This window comes from Muntiacus reevesi, chromosome 2 (genome assembly GCF_963930625.1).
Source record: "Muntiacus reevesi chromosome 2, mMunRee1.1, whole genome shotgun sequence".
NCBI classification, from domain to species: Eukaryota; Metazoa; Chordata; class Mammalia; order Artiodactyla; family Cervidae; genus Muntiacus; species Muntiacus reevesi.
Genome location: NC_089250.1, coordinates 250,665,952 through 250,681,824, shown reverse-complemented (window position 1 = coordinate 250,681,824; position 15,873 = coordinate 250,665,952). Strand labels below are relative to the sequence as shown.

The following is a 15,873-nucleotide window of genomic DNA, read 5'->3' as shown; positions in this document are numbered from 1 at the left end:
TAATGAGGCTGACAGGCATCCTCCTAGCCTGACCCCAGACATTAAAATGTCAGTCCCTATCAAACCATGGTGCCTAAGCCTTTATAAAATTTCTGTAGCTGGGCGAACAGCTGTGCAAGTTCTCTGCCAACAGGAGTTACTGCTGGCCATGACACTCTAACCTTTTCTCAAGCTGCTTCTCTCTGAACAACTTCTCAAGGGCCAGAGTCCTAAAGTCAGTTCCTACTTCAGTTCTGTCACTAGCATACATTGTAGGCCATCAGTAAATGAGGTAGTGCAAATACCAAAAGGGAAAGCAATGTGGTTTGAAGACTTTCCAAAAGTCTAACTTAAAATTCTAAGAAATGTCACAAGTCTGGAAAACATTTTATTTGTTAAAAAATTAATTAGTGGTCACTTGAAGGCCACTGACATCACAGCAGTAAGATACAAACATGCATCCAGAGACAAGCTGTAATTTTAAACAGTGCCTGGAACCACTGGTTTATACTGGTCAAAACTTGAAGGGTTACAACCTGTAGTGGCTTCTTCAACAAAGACAAATTGAACAGGAGTGGATGTTAGCCACCTGTTCAGTTAGCGAAACTGAACAATCTAGATCTTTTACAAAAAGGCATGGTTAAGTAAACCATGGGACAGCCTCTTCACTATTAAATGAGGTTACATATGACAGCAATGCAGCAATGTGGAAAAGTTCTTGAGAATGTTAATCTGAAGGAACAAAAAAGATAAAATGTGCATTATACCATGATACAGCTCTGTAAAAAATAGGGATTAGGAAAAAAGACTGAATGAAAATGATTGCTGTATTTAGGTGATGGCATCATAGACCATTTCCCCATTTCCTCAGTTTGTCATGCAGTTATATTATTTTTAATATTATAATTAAAGTGTTTAGAATTTAAATTCAACTGTCCATGAAAATGTGGATATTTGGATCCATACTGTGCAAAACCTCGGGTGGTATTTTTTACTTTGCTGGTTAAAGCAATTTTTCCTCATTTTGGCAGCTGTGTCATACGAAAATATGTGTTAAATCTCAATGAATCTTCCATAGGCAACATGCTGGGCTCCTGGCACTTCAAAGGGTTTAAAAACATGGCCAGGAATCACACGAGCGCACGCGCCATGGATGACATACTCTTTGTAAAGCCAGGCAAGAGGGATGCTGGGAGAGCGAAATGCTGGGTCAAACCCCAACCACAGCCTGACAATGTGAGCTGTGGATTCCTTACCATGCAGACTTTCGAAGAAGTGAACAAAATACTTGTTCAACTTGTCAGGAGTTGAGGTTGCCCCACCCAACTGACTGGTGAGGCACAAAAAGGACCTGCGCATGGTGGTTATGGAGGACAGAAAATTCAAAATCAACCGTCTGGGCCGAAAACCACCATTCCCCCTTAAACTGGGATGCGCTGGCCACTGTATCTGACAAAGACAGATGCTGAGGGAGGCAGACCTGATTCATGACTCTCTGTTTTATTCTCTTAGGTTCCTCTACATTCCAGGCAGAAGAATTTCATTTCAAAGGGAAAGACAGTAGTCAGTGCATGGCTTCCTCAGGAAAAACTAAAACCACTTCTGTGACATCAACAAACAAGGTATCCATTGTTTGTAACATATCTGCTTAGGGAGTATTTAACCTCTAAAAGTAATTACTTAAAAATTTACTTCTCCTGCCATATTAATTAGAGGGAGCAAGGAACAGAAGAGAGCTGATCTGAATTCACGCAAGTTTTATTTGCAGTTTTGAACACATGGTCTTACTCTGTTCTAAGCACACAGAATAATCAAAACAAACCTAGTAAGGGGCTTCAGGCGGGAGGTGACTAACTGTGAAGAATAGGCAAGAATAGTATCATCTAGGGGGCTTATCAAGTGGTCAGGTATGGTAGAAATACACAGCCCCTTTAACTTGACTTGATAAAACCACTTTTTATAGAACAAATTCTCACCCAATTCCAATCCTCACTAATAACTAAAATCCAAGTCATTGAAACTTTGGTGGCAGAAAACTTGAGAGTTGTACTCACGAGACCATGGACAGCCTGCAGACTTTCTCACCTAGTGAGGTGGTTGTACAACTCAAGCCAAGGAGGGCAGGGATTTGCTGCCTCCTGTAAAAGAAACCTGAAGGAACCATGGCAATGGGACAGAAATGGAACCTTACAGTACACAGTGTTTGGTTTTCTCTAATCATTACCCAAGACACTGACTCGCCCTCCAAGATAATCAAAAGAAAAGTACCAGAAATTTTAGTTTCATGAGCAAAATTCACCTGCTTTCCACTCACCACATCAGTGGCGCTGTTTGTGTGGTGGACATTCTCTCTCACAGGCCTGACCTTGGCCAGCGTCCTCCCTGAGGAGATCAGGGCATGTGCTGAGCGTCCACACTGCTGGACATCTGCTTGCAGTTCGCTCCCCAGAGCAGAGGCTAGGGTTTCGTGTCGCATCTTCCATGGAGGTACTACACTTGATAAGTGGCCAGAGACCTGGTTAAATTCTCTCCCTTTCCTACTGTGGAGAACGATGGTTCCTCTAAAGGGTCTGCTCTGCTGCCAACTTGGTCATTGAACACGCACAGCTCTCCTTCTGCCTCCAGCCGAGCACTTAAAAGTCATTTCAAAGAGGAATCGGGAGTCTGTGAGGTGAAGGTGAGTGCTGGCACCGCCCGCGGGGTCTTCACGCTCATTTCCTCCCTTCAGGGCATGGTGGGAGTGGTGTTCCACCAAAGTGCCGACCCTCTTCCCTCTGGCGAAGGCCTGGGAGGCTGCCTGAAGTGTCATCCTTGTGAAAGACCAGAGGCAGCCAGCACCCCTACTTCTCAGCCATCAGCCTCTGAGCTAAAGCGCCACTGACAGCCCCTCCATCTCAACTTCCATCTCCCAAACCAGCAACATAATGGAGGAGCCAATTAAATGATTATTAATTCATGCTACTTTCCGTAAGCCAGAGGTTCTCATCGCCTTGTTCCGTAAACCAGCTTGCCACCTGCCCTAGAAATTTACAGCAATCTGTTCTATCTATCTCCATTGACTAAGGAGACAAAAACACATTCGTACAACTCCAGACTTGATGCTTGAGTTTGAGATAATGACCCCAGCACGCTAGTCACAGAAGCTTCACCAGACCTGAAAATGGTCATTCGGCTCATAACGAAAATACAATGCAAGGGGCAGTGAGCTCTCTCCACGCCCCGACCCCCCCCAGCTTTTCAGAGGCCCCACATTCCCCTCTAGAAAGCAGAAGTGCATGGTTTCCAGAGGACGCTTTGTGCTCCGCACTGTCATTGGCTGCGGGGCCGCTCTTGCCATCTGCTTGCAATTCCCTCCCCAGAGCAGAGGCTAGGGTTTCGTGCCGCATCTCCTGCGGAGCTACTATACTTGATAAGTAGCCAGAGATCTGGCTAAACTCTCTCCCTTCCCTACTATAGAGAACGACAGTTCCTCTAAATGGTCTGCTCTGCTGCCAACTTAGTCGTTGAATATGCATGGTTCTCACTCTGCCTCCAGCCGAGCACTTAAAGTCATTTCAAAGAGGAATCAGGAGACTGTGTGAGCCAAGGTGAGCGCTGGCACCGCCAGCGGGGGTCTTCACATCCCGCTAACGCCCTTCCCCAAGAACTCTGTCCTAGAATCCAGCCTGGTGAGGTGAAAAACCTTCTGTTCAAGACACAGTCCCAGTTTGAGTAACTGCAGGCTATCTCTAGATAGAGAAGTTCAGACACCTACTCAGAAAGGCAGACGAGCATACCTAGGTAGGTGGGGCAAGACACAGGCCTCACTGGCTCATCACGTAGAGCTTCCTGTTTCCATGGAGGATTTCAAAGAAAACTTGAGTTCTACTCCATACGGGTGTGACTGCTGCTGGGGAATGGCTCATTAGTTTTCTCTACCAACTTGAAGGTGAACGAGATAGCTCAGCACTTTGAAAATCCAGAAACTCTTTGCTGTTGTTATTTTAATTTTTATTTGGAAATACAGATTCATAGGAAGTTTCAAGAATAGCACAGGGAGGTCTATTTCCCCTTCACCAAGTGTTACTTTTTAACCAGGGTTGAGATCAAGAGTGCTAGGTCTCTGATCACTCTTCATCATGATGACCACATGTCTCCCCCCTCCCATTCCTATGATCTAGATTCCATTGGCCAGACCAGGACTCGTGTCTCCTCTGCACACTTCTGTCTTATAGGAAAGCTTAGTCCCTCCCTCATATGCCGGGGACTCAGAGGTCTGCCATCCAGCTAAAGGAGAAATAGGTCTCAAACTTCATGCCTGTCACAGAGACCAGAGCCCCAACTTCTCAACTTCAAGTGAATCAGATATCCCCTGGAAAACTTGCTAAAACACAGAAGGCAGCCCCCATCCCCTGGAACAGGTCTGATTCAGAGAACCTGCATTTCAGTGGGTTCCCAGGTGATGCCGATGGTCCCACCACACTCTTGAGAACCATCGTCAGAGGTGAAGCTCTCTGTAATCGGCAGGGATCATACCACTTCTCGGCTAGACTAGAATGAAATACGGGGGCCTGGCAGGTGCAGGCAATCAGGGAGTCCACTTTCAAATGATTCTTGCTGCAAATGATACTCTCATCATCCACATGTGGGGATGAGATCCAGGCCTGGTCTCAAAGCTCGATGTTTTCCCCCTCAGGCCAAAGGTGAAAGATTAAATATGGCTGTCCCTCAGGGAATGTGCCTGCTCTAAGCCAACACAAATACACTTTCAAAGCCAGAAATTCAGAAGGAGTAACCTCCGCATGTTCTGTCAGCTGTGTAACCCAGAACGAAGACAGGCTGCCTTGCTATCAAAGTCTTGGTCTTTCCACGTGTCCTGGAGAACCTCTGTGAACAGGACAAACACCTCTAGGCTCTCTCCACTCTGCAGGAGGAGGCAGCATCTTTTTGGTCTTGGCACGTGCAGGCCACACCAGCCAAGGATCCCTTGGCTTGGGCCCTGGGAAGGGTGCAGAGGCCCACCCTGGCCCGTGTCCTCAAGTCAGCACTCTGGGAACGGGGGTCACGCCACGCCGGCCCAGCAAGCAGCCAGGGTGCAGTGGCGGGTCTGTGCTGAGTGCCGGCTGCTGTGGCTTGTCTCCATCTTCGGGGAAAAAACTGTGCTAAGTCCCACATCAGAGGCATCAATCTGTTGTACTAATTCCATGTTGAAATATGCATAAGGCTGCTTAACTACACTGATTTGCGCTCCCAAAAGGCCATCCCACAATTCAGTTTCAAGATACCTTGCTCCCTCTGTGTCAAGTTTATGAATGAACCACCAGTCAAAACAGAGCCACCAGCCACCACTTCGTTTAGACCAACAGCAGCTGTCGGGGTACTTAATAATAACTTCTGAGCCTGGGGCTGCCACCCGGAGCCTGGCTTGGGCCAGCAGGCAGGGACCAAAGAGGCCAAGACCCAAGTCCTCACTGAGAGGTATCAAATCCGTCTGCCTGCCTCTGGGCTCTGGTCAGCTCTGCCGTCTTCTCCCGGCAGAGCCCGCTGGGCTGTGCACAGATGCCGCCTGCAGCTGTGGTCATAGTGCCCAGTTGGGGGCACCTTGGGCTCTGCATCATCACTCTGCCCTCTGGCTTCACTGCGGATTGTGACAACCATGGACTTGGGAAAAAACCAGAACAGGGGGAACCTTAGAGACGCTTGAATTGACAGCAAAAAGTCCAGAGGTGTGAGATGTAGGTCAAAACAGGAGACCATGTGGGTCATGCTGGGACCAGACCACAGTTAATTAACAGAAGCTCATCCCGCCCGCATCAGATCCAACCTTAATGAGGTTAGTTAGGGCCTCTGAGCCCCAATGCAGCATAGGCTCCCAGAGACCAGGCTAGAAGGATACTCTTCCAGGTTTTTTCTCCATTTCAAACCTATCTTTATCTTCTTAAGATACTTCACTAAATTTTAAGAGACGGCACTCGTGTAACACACACAATCTGCGTCCAGCATGGTGACAGACACGAAGAGCCCCGCACTTCAGTTCTCTGCCGCCCCCCGACAAATCTACCTGCCTGGGACCCGCCAAGGGTTGCTCTTGGTCTGTCCAGGTTCGGCAGGAGTTTGACAGTCTGCACTGGGGCAGAAAGACACTGACTCAGATCCCTGGAAGGTCTGAAAACTGGGAACAGCAGCCCCCTCCCCCTGTGGGTTTCCAACACTGAGCAGACTGGAGATGTCCCCCCCGGAGTTCGCACACAAGAGCGGGGAGTCCACACAGAACAGCTTCTCACTCTCCGCTGCGCCCCCCAACTCCAAGGCCCAGGAGGGACAAGTGTGTGAAGGGGTAGGGGAGACGGCCCAAGGGTACCGCAGGGGACTCCTTGAGAACTCTTGTCTTCCCTGGCCAAGTTTTCCTTACACAAAGGCACCAGCCCCCTTGCTAAGAGACAGAGCCCACGGTCTGCAGGGCTGCTACGACCTGGCTGGAGTCCTGCTGTCTGAACTTGGGCATTTCAACTGACTGCAGTGGACTTGCAGCTTCCACGTCTGATGGTGGGAGGACAGTGCCCACTCACAGGGCTGCTGGGAGGCCAGGAGGAGAGATGAGGCACATGAAGCCCACCAGAGCAAGCACATGGTGAGAGTACAAACACTTGTTACGATGAGTTTCATCTTTAGAAGCATCTCTCGGAAATAATACAGGTGCATGTGCAGCCACAGAACCACAGGGTGAGGGGAGCGGCCTGGCTTTAAGGACAAGCACAGGCATCCTACATCCACCTTTTCCGTAAATCGACACGGCAGACTCCGTGGGCTTAATATCTAAAAGGCACAGAACAGAATAACTTGCACTTGAAAAGTGTTTATGGTTATGCTATTTCACCAGCTGATTGTTAATGAAATATTCAGACGGTATTAAGCACTTGCTAGGAGATTACAAAAATGCATGTGTGGGGTTGGGGACATGTGAACAGGTAGAGCACAGAAGATTTTTAGGGCAATAAAAACACTCTGTATGATATTACAGTGATAGCCATATGTCCAAACCCACAGAATGTATGTCAAGAGTAAATCATAAGGTAAGCTGTGAATTTTGGATTATTAGGATAGATCAGTGTAGGTTTTTCATTGGTTAAAAAAGTGCCATCCTGGTGAGTGATGTTGATAATGGGGGAAGCTATGCTTGGGGATGGGGCAGAGGGTATATCAGAAATCTCTGTACCTCTCAGTTTTGTTGTAAACCTAAAGCAGCACTAAGAAATGTCTCTAAAAAACAAAACACAAAAATATGAATGAGTGCCATGTGCCCCTAACCATAAAGAGCTGACAATTCTGCTCGAAAACTAGAGAAACAGGATGAAACAGGGTCTTCAAGTCTTCTCCAATCTTCACACAGTTGAGAGAACACTCCTATGTCACGTGGTTCTTCAGCTTTATAATCCAGGGAATATACCCTGACCCAGAAGGCAAATCACTGTTTGATCACAAATCTGACAGCCAGGACTTCCTCACTGATGAGTTTTGGTTCTCTAGACTGATAAGTAAAGATAATGTTGCACCCGGGGAAGAATGTGAGAACCTAATGAAAGTGCTCTGACATCCCATGAGAAAGGCACTACAGTGTTTGTTTGTTTTTTTTTTTAGAACATGGTCATGATTCTAATAACAGGTGCTTCTCCCATCAGGACAAAACCTAACACTGAAACAAAGTAGGAAGATTAACATGGCCAAGCTGCAGGAATAATAGGCAAACCTATAAGTTATCTTCTACAGCCATGAAAACAATCTACTCCATCTCCAGGGTCACTGCCTTCTAACTATACCTTGATGATAATTCTCATCACACCATTACCATAGTTATATGCTTGCATATGATGTCCTTTCTAGAAAGTGAGTTCCAACTTTTTTTTTTTTTTTTTTGCATATCCCACATCTGCACAAAGAGTATTTGCTCAATTGATGTGGTATCTCTCTCTTATGACTTAAATATAAATTCTCAAAGCTGAGACCTTTGAATTACTGGAATTCAGGCAAGTCCAGATATACACCATACCCTGTATCTATTTTTGCTTCTCAACATAAAAATAGTTCAAATGGTTTGTTTTCAACTGTGAGACAGAAATCTGCCTGCAGTGACTTAAGCCTTCAAGTTATACTGAAAGTGGCCTGGAAAAAAAAAAAGATGGGGGAAGGGAAAAGCTGACTTAGCCACACAATTCCCATCTGCGTGTGGAAATGGAAAACCAAAAATGGATTCCGTCAGCAAGGATGGGAACCACAACGGGGCCATGCAAACCAAGCTCCCAGCATTCCCTCTCATGTACCCTACTGCAAAGACAATTTATTTTAGGATCTGGTAGAGAGATAGAACCAGATTCTGAAAGGACACAGAATCAGACCACAATGATTTTCGTAGGGGCGGTGAAGGGCCTGGTTTCCAGCCCGCAACAGGGCTGGGACATGGGGATTCACTCAGAGGTAACACGAGTCTCCAAAGATTCCTCAGGGGTATCGTCATCACCGGCTCTAACAGTCTGGGTGATGTGCCCAGTGACAGGGGCCAGGCGAGAGCAAGGGTGTTCTGTGTCTGTCGTTCAGTCACAGAGTCACGTCCGACTCTGCGACCCCGCGGGCTGTCCTACCAAGAAAGGCCGACCACAGGAAAAGACTAAGGGGCCATGTGAACTCTTAATCCACTCCTAATCCATGCTTTCTCCACTAGCTGGAAACCAGGAACATCCTCGCAAGTCATGAGCATTCAGACCTTAGGAATGAAGATTCTCCAAGATTCTACACCACTGTATAACTGTCCCTCCTCCATGCACAGTTTTAAGAAGTCCCAGAAATGCAAGAACCCACCGAGTCCAAACCGCCTGCTTTACAAACTGTGAAACGGAGCTCTAGAGACGAGAGGTCACATAACTAAACAGTGGCAGAACCAAGGCGGTGAGCCCCAGGCTTCTGCTCCTTGTAGCACAGAGGATTCCTCTCAGCACATACCTCCTTTTGTCTTTATGAACTCAATTTTTTTTTTAAAGTATTGTTTCAGCCTCTTTCCTTTCTCTGCCACAGATTACATTTCAGGCACTCAGTTCCCCGTACAATGGCATTCCTATTTATACAAAGCTGTAAACAACAGTGAGAAGAGGGGGAGGGCTGGTAATAGATTTCCACCAGGATGTGCCTGACCTGCTTTTTTTCAACCTCAGTAATTAGAAAGGCAGTGGGTCTGCAGGAATTATTCATACGCAGCAAGAGCCGTACACTATACATTTATGTTAAACATGTCAAATCCGATTGAAATCATGCCTGCCAGCAGCATATTCCATAAACACACTTTTCCCAAACAGTCGTCCAGACCTTGCCAGCCCATTAATACCCCCCTTTAATAGCAATCTTCCATAGATTCAAATCAGGGATGCTCCGCTGCACTAATTGCTGTGTGTTAGGTGAGCATCATGGATTGAAAAAAATTAATAAAATAAAATCCCTTCAGGCCATTCCCCTTGAAGAGCAAAGCTCTAACTACAATTCTAACTCCAAATATTACAAAAATGCAAACATGAACTTCAGTAAGGGATTTCTGAAGTTACCATGTTGTCATTTTAAGTTGGATTATCGCCCCATCTTTTGTTTGTTTGTTTGTTTAAAGCACTAATACGCTCAGTCATCCTGTCTCAGATTAGCTTAACTAGACCCGGCCTAGTACTCCAAGCCTGGAAACCATGGCGGCTATAAGATTTAAATAACCATCCTGCCATGATTCTTTGCCAAGAGTTCAATTTTTTCTCCTAATTATTGGTGATAAAGCATCACATTAATTGTATATCACTTAATTTATAGCAATTAATGATTGATTGGATAATCACTGCATTAATTATTGTTCAGTTGCTGACACTGGGGGCTCTTCAGTCTACAGCACGCACTTTCAAATCCACACTGCTGAAAGAGAACAAGCGATCACTTTCACGTTTTAAAAGAGAAAACCACAGAGTTGGATGGTGGAAATGGCTGTGCATTAGGCTCTGCTTCAAAGACCCTTCCTGCACGCTCCAGGGACCCAGAGGAGCACTTCACACTTGCCTTGAGTAGATGTGACTCTCAAGTGTCTACCAAGGGCTCGTCTATGTGCCACCACAGCCCATCATGGAACCCAGGTTGCGGCTGATGGGTGTCACTTGTCTGTGTTTTCAAGGGGAGGCATCCAAGCCTCCCAGAGGCCAAGGTCATTCACTAACTGGTGGGCTTCCTGACTCCAAACCTATAGAGGTCTTTCCATTTCACCAACCTGCTTTCAAACTGAGCATCATGCTGTCTTCCTATGAGGCACATTCATGGCTGACGGCCCCACTCAAGCTGAACGTACAGGTGGTGGTCATGTTACTGTTTTCCATTGCACCACTTTAGAAGAGTGAGTGTTACTCTCTACACTCAGAATGGGGGTAAAAACTGGATCAAATGGTTAGACTGAAAAAGCATTCTTGGAGAGGAGTACAGCAAACTTAGCACTCAAATCACAATGTATGGAAGAGCCCCTATGCAAACCCAAACCCATCTGTATGCCTTCTGGCAACTTGCTAGAGCTCTCTGGAACTCCACTTACTTATCTGGAAAATGGTGAAAGGGGGAACAAGGGAGTGGGTCCTTCCAGAATCTATTGTATTTCACAGAGTAGGGGGTGAGAATCAAATGAAATAATGTATATAAGGCAGTGCTGCCTAACTCTTCCTCGCAAAGCAGGACACACAGAAAACAATGGCAAGTTAGTATCAGCAGATGAAGCTGCACCTACCTCTGGCCTGAGCATGGCCCCCTGCCTCCAGGGGCCAACCCAAGGGCGGCAGAGATGGGTACCTGCGAGCCATTCACTGGCTGGGCATGAGCTGAGACCAGTGCCTGCCTCACAGTCACAGCCTAATGTAGCCTGAGGAGTAGCTGGAAAGTAGCGGGAGAACTGAGACACAGTCTTCCAGGGTTAGTTTTGCTCCTCCATATCTGTATGGCTGATATGCTAGCTGCTAGCCACAGGCTGTTGAAACTTAAGTTCATTGAAATGAAATAAAACGTAAAGTTGAGCTAGCTCCTCTGGGGTACTAGCTACGTGTCAAATACTCAACAGCCATAGGTGGCCAGTGGCTGCTGCATTGTACAGTGCAGATGCAGAGCATCCTTCTCGACACAGGAAGTTCCACGCCACAGCACTGATCTATAGTAACACTGTTTGATGACTGGGCATTCCTGTGGAGTGTTACACTCCCTGAAGGCAAGGCTCATAATCTCAAGGAAACCGTGATCTGTGGGACTCTGCTCAGCGCCCGGCACATGGCAGGGACCCAACCACTGACTATGGGATTGATGCTCCCGTGATTCAAGTCACTCTCCTGCTTGTCTTGTTGCCGCTCAAGGTAAAAGACCTGATTCCTCAAGGAAAGAGGCGCAACAGACATCAAAAAGGAAATCAGGAGTCCCATCCCAAAGTAAAATAACAAATTTTAGTAAAGATTATCCGTTCCTGCACAAACCCTTGAATTACATAATCAATAGCTGAGAAAATGCCAATTATCCAGGCCCATTTCAAATATGACTAATCTGCATCCTGAGCAGCCACTAATCAACAGGACAAATTGTGAAATCACTACTTATTTATTTGCTGGGAGGAAACACTCCCCATCACATTTAATCAGAGAGGAACAGCTCAATTTAGGGAGTAAATGGAACAGACTTTTTTTTATAAAATACTAAGGATCCCAAAGAAAGCTCAGGAGAGGCTGCTGGTACCTGTATTGATTCCAAGATCAAATTGGCCCAAAGCACCTTAATAATGCCTGTCATCACACACGCAAACAACAGAGACAGTATTATGCTTCAGGTCAAGAAAGAATTGTTTGCAGGAGTCATGGAAGAATTTTCCCTTCTTTCTTTGCTTCTGTGCAACTGGCAACATGCATCTCTGAGTTATTCATTCTCTCTCTGTCTTAGAGATAAAGATTAAGTATGGCCTGTTGCTTGAATGACTGAATGAGAAAGTAGAGTCTTATTAAAGACATTGGCACTTTTCAGTGCTTATTTCAAGTCTTCATATAGTCTCATGACTGCCCGGCACTGTCCACCAGTACTGTGAAGACATATTCCTATTGAATTACAAACACTATGTTGTTTGTTGTTCAGTCGCTAGGTCATGTCTGACTCTTTGCGACCCCATGAACTGCAGTATGCCAGGCTTCCCCATCCTTCACCATCTGGAGTTTGCGCAAACTCATGTCCATTGAGTCGCTGATGCCATCCAACCATTTCATCTCTGTCTCCTCCTCCCATCAATCATTTTGAATGATTTAATGGAACTACGCTCAACAAAGTTTACCCTAACCTTGTCTAAGATGAGAGAAGCACATACCAAGTGCCTGCCTGGCACACAGTAGGCGCTTTGCAAATGGTTCTGTTGTTCTCTCAGGGTCCTTTGCTCACAGAATGCAGGAAGCATGCACCACCTGCCATTTGCACAAGCCCACTAAATCCTATGTTACTTCCCCCAGCTTCTCAAAACAACTGCCTGGCAACAGTTCTACATTCAAATGGGAGGATCCGAAGAGAAAGTGCCACTGGGTGTCCTCATCTTATTTAACTAAACTACAAATGAAACCAAAAAAACCCCTCATGCCAGGCACTGTTCCAAACTTCCCAGATTCAAGTAACCCTCAGAGCAATGCTATGGAAATAGGGTTTTTTTTTAATGCCCACCTCACAGGAGAAAACTGAGGCACAGAAAGGTGCGTGGAGCAAGGTCACTGAGTCAGAGCATCCCAGGGGCAGGACTGGAAACCAGGCACCCAGATCGTGAAAACAAAGGATGGACTGGCCTGGACAGTAACTCAGACTTCAGACTGTGTCTGCTAAACCCCCCTAACTCAACTCACTTCCTCCAGGCAGATGTGTGTTCTATGCTGCTGTCGGCCAAGTCTGTGTAGACCTCACAGTCTGGGATCCTGATCCCTGGGAGGCACACAGGACAACCCTCCCCCGCATGCGCAGGGCCTTCGAGTGTGGATGCCCATCCCTTTGTCCCTGGGCCTACCTTCCAGCTCATCCTAGGGGGCTCGCCCTGGCCCTCGGCTTTAGCTCGAGCACAGGCCTCTGGATACCACAGCGCCCAGTGCAAAGGGGGATGATGTGCAGCATGGAAGGGAAAGCCCGCCCAGGAAAATAGGACAGTGACACATCCCTCTCAACACCTAGACGCTGTCACACTCAAATTTCTCTTTTCTAGGCTGAACAGTCCTGATTCCTTCAGCTTCTTCTTAGGCAGTATTGCTCAGCTTTCAGTCATTTTCATTGCTCTCTCCTGGCCTCCCTCCAAGATTCTGTATCTTGTTTAAATAGTAAAGGCCAACGCTGAACGTGATTTAAGAACAGTCATGCCTGGAAAAGTAACAAAGGCCCAACCAATACGAACTCCAGAAGGCAAATATTTTCTCAAAAGAAAAAAAAAATCGAAGTATAACAATATTAATAATGGAAGGCAGTAAGAACCAGGTTGACCAAAGACAATGATTTCTGTGGCTTGTCATATCACTTCCTCTAATTATGGTGGTGTTTCGGAGATGTCTCTGGCCTGATAAGTCTTCTCAGAAACCATCTGCTCCTCCTCAAAAAAGAACCAAGATTTTCCTCTAAGTCTCCCCAAGTCTCTCCCTTGATACAGAAACCCTATCATCCTGAGAGAAGGCCACTCCCCACTTTTCTCAACACCACCTTTTCCAGAAATAGCACTTCCTTTCCTAACTTCTTCCATTTCCTCTGCTTTTGCTTAGACGTCCCCCTGCCTCACCGCTCCATCTGCCTCCCCTTTGGGCCAAGGCAGGACACCAGAGATACAAAGAGGCTGCCTGGGACCCCAAATGCAGGATGAAGCTCACCCTCCACAGTGCTGACTCCTTAGAGACTTGGGGGTGACCCTGATCAAGTTCCACGTGGCAAGTCCTTTCACTGGGTTCGCGAGCAGTGGGACAGGGCCCCAGACCTTCCGTGGAGGAAGAATCACACCAAGGGCAAAAACAACAACAGGGAGGAGGTGCTAAGGAAATGTGACCCCAAAACACAGCAGCCCCCAGGACAGCGCCAGACACCTGAATGCCTGCTTGATCAGTAAGCTGGCTTTGTGGCCGACTGAAGCAACTTTTAAAATTGCTTAATGTAAAGTAATAGGAGAAGGAAGGTGACCACTGCAACAAAGCAAGAATGTAATCTGTCTCCCACCCGCAGAAAACCAGCCGAGCCGTTCCGAGTGGACCGAGGCTGCGCCTGCCCCCTGGCCTGTTTGCCTCCCTCCTCCAGGAGAGAAACATGCGAGCTGGAGAGCAGACACACACACTACCTGTCCACTTGTTCTGGTCCTTCTCGCCTCCACTCTCCTGGTCTTTAGCGAGCTCCTCGGGATCAGCAGCTGCGTCACTGGGCCCTTCAACATCTTCAATGGCTTCTTCTACAAGAGAAGAAAATGAAAATGTCAGGGACTAAAAGTAGACAGAAGATGGAGGACTCTTGGCTCCTACTCCAAAGAAGTACCCACCATGAAACACAGGCAGCCAACGACTGTCCCCCAGCCACACAGTGACCCCTGAGAGGCCGACCGCACTAAGGATGTGCACGGTCTGGGGTGCTGGTGGGAGCTTTCCTTCCCGCTCACTGGCAGGAGACTGCAACTTGGTCTAGACGTGCAGACACTCGGTATTCTGAGATGGATTCCAAATACCTCGTTTGAGCTTTTCTTATTGAAAAGCCAATCCTGTTGAGGAAATAACTCCAACTGAGTTCTGAAATCACATGCAAGTCTTTAACACTTGCAGATGCAAAAAGTGCCACAGGCTTACTTCTTGCCTAGCTCTGACCACATTGAGAACTGGCATTGAACTAGACCTCGCAATAAGGCTTCGCGGTGCCTGAGCACCTGCCAGATTGCGGTGGGTTGTTTTTTTTTAAAACAGTCATTCATATTCTGAAGAGTCACAGAATATCAGTGATATAATTTCATCAGTGTGAAGAGGTCCAGGAAACAAACATCTATGGGTTCACCAGGCATCACTGGCGAGAAGCTAGATCTGTAGAGAAAGGGAAACAATTCCTTATCCAAATCATCCACTCCCCATTTGAAGTCATTCCATTCTCTACCCGCCACTGGCTTAAAACAAACCAAGGAATTCTCTCCAGCTCAACACACACTACTTTAGTGAAGGAAAAAGAATGGTCATTTCCAACATGAGGCTAATCACCAAGTAAAATGCCACTTGCTTGCTGAAGTGGGGACAAAGAGGGTAAAACACTCTAGATGCTGAGGGAAAGGAAGTGGGGCATCTCTCATTTGTTCTCCTGGCCCTATGGACCATTATTTAAAACACTCAATATGAACAGGCTAAATGCATAAGTAAGGCGAGCAAACCAAAGTAGGTTGATGATGAAATCATTATAGACTTTGAAGAGCACACCTTCCTGGGTGTGGAGACACTGAAGCCCACGTCTGTCACCCAAGGCCATTGCTAGCCGAGATCCATGGGACTAAGGGTGTTGGCCTACGGACCTGGGGTTATTCTGACATCACCCTAAGTCTCTCTAGCCCCAAATCCACTTTTCAACATTTCAAGGTGTGACACTAATGACCCTCCGGAAAATAGTGTCTGAATTTCATTTTATAAAAGAGAGTAAAAAGAGTTCAAAGTAAACTGACCTCAGAGGATTTATCAAACACTTGAGGAAGAAAGTATCTATTTAGAGCCAGATTTTCCTAACTCTTCCCAAAAAGACAACGAAAGACCAAGAGGTGGAAGATGGAACTAGAGGCCGGGGAACATTTCTTCATTACCGCCGAGAGGGCACGTAGGAGTCAGTCACGGGGAACACGCACGAGAGGAGATACTGCTTGTTTTCCTC

At 46.7% G+C, this 15,873-nt stretch overlaps 1 protein-coding gene across 4 annotated transcripts in view; it reads right to left on the bottom strand.

Moving 5' to 3' along the window:
- ZFHX3 (zinc finger homeobox 3) overlaps positions 1-15,873 on the bottom strand; it is a 244,621-nt gene that overhangs the window by 25,923 nt on the left and 202,825 nt on the right. For all 4 annotated transcript variants that reach the window (XM_065925670.1, XM_065925668.1, XM_065925669.1 and 1 more), the window contains one exon: positions 14,324-14,431. In XM_065925670.1, coding sequence (XP_065781742.1) covers positions 14,324-14,431 — 108 coding nt within the window. The remainder of the gene's footprint in view (positions 1-14,323; positions 14,432-15,873) is intronic.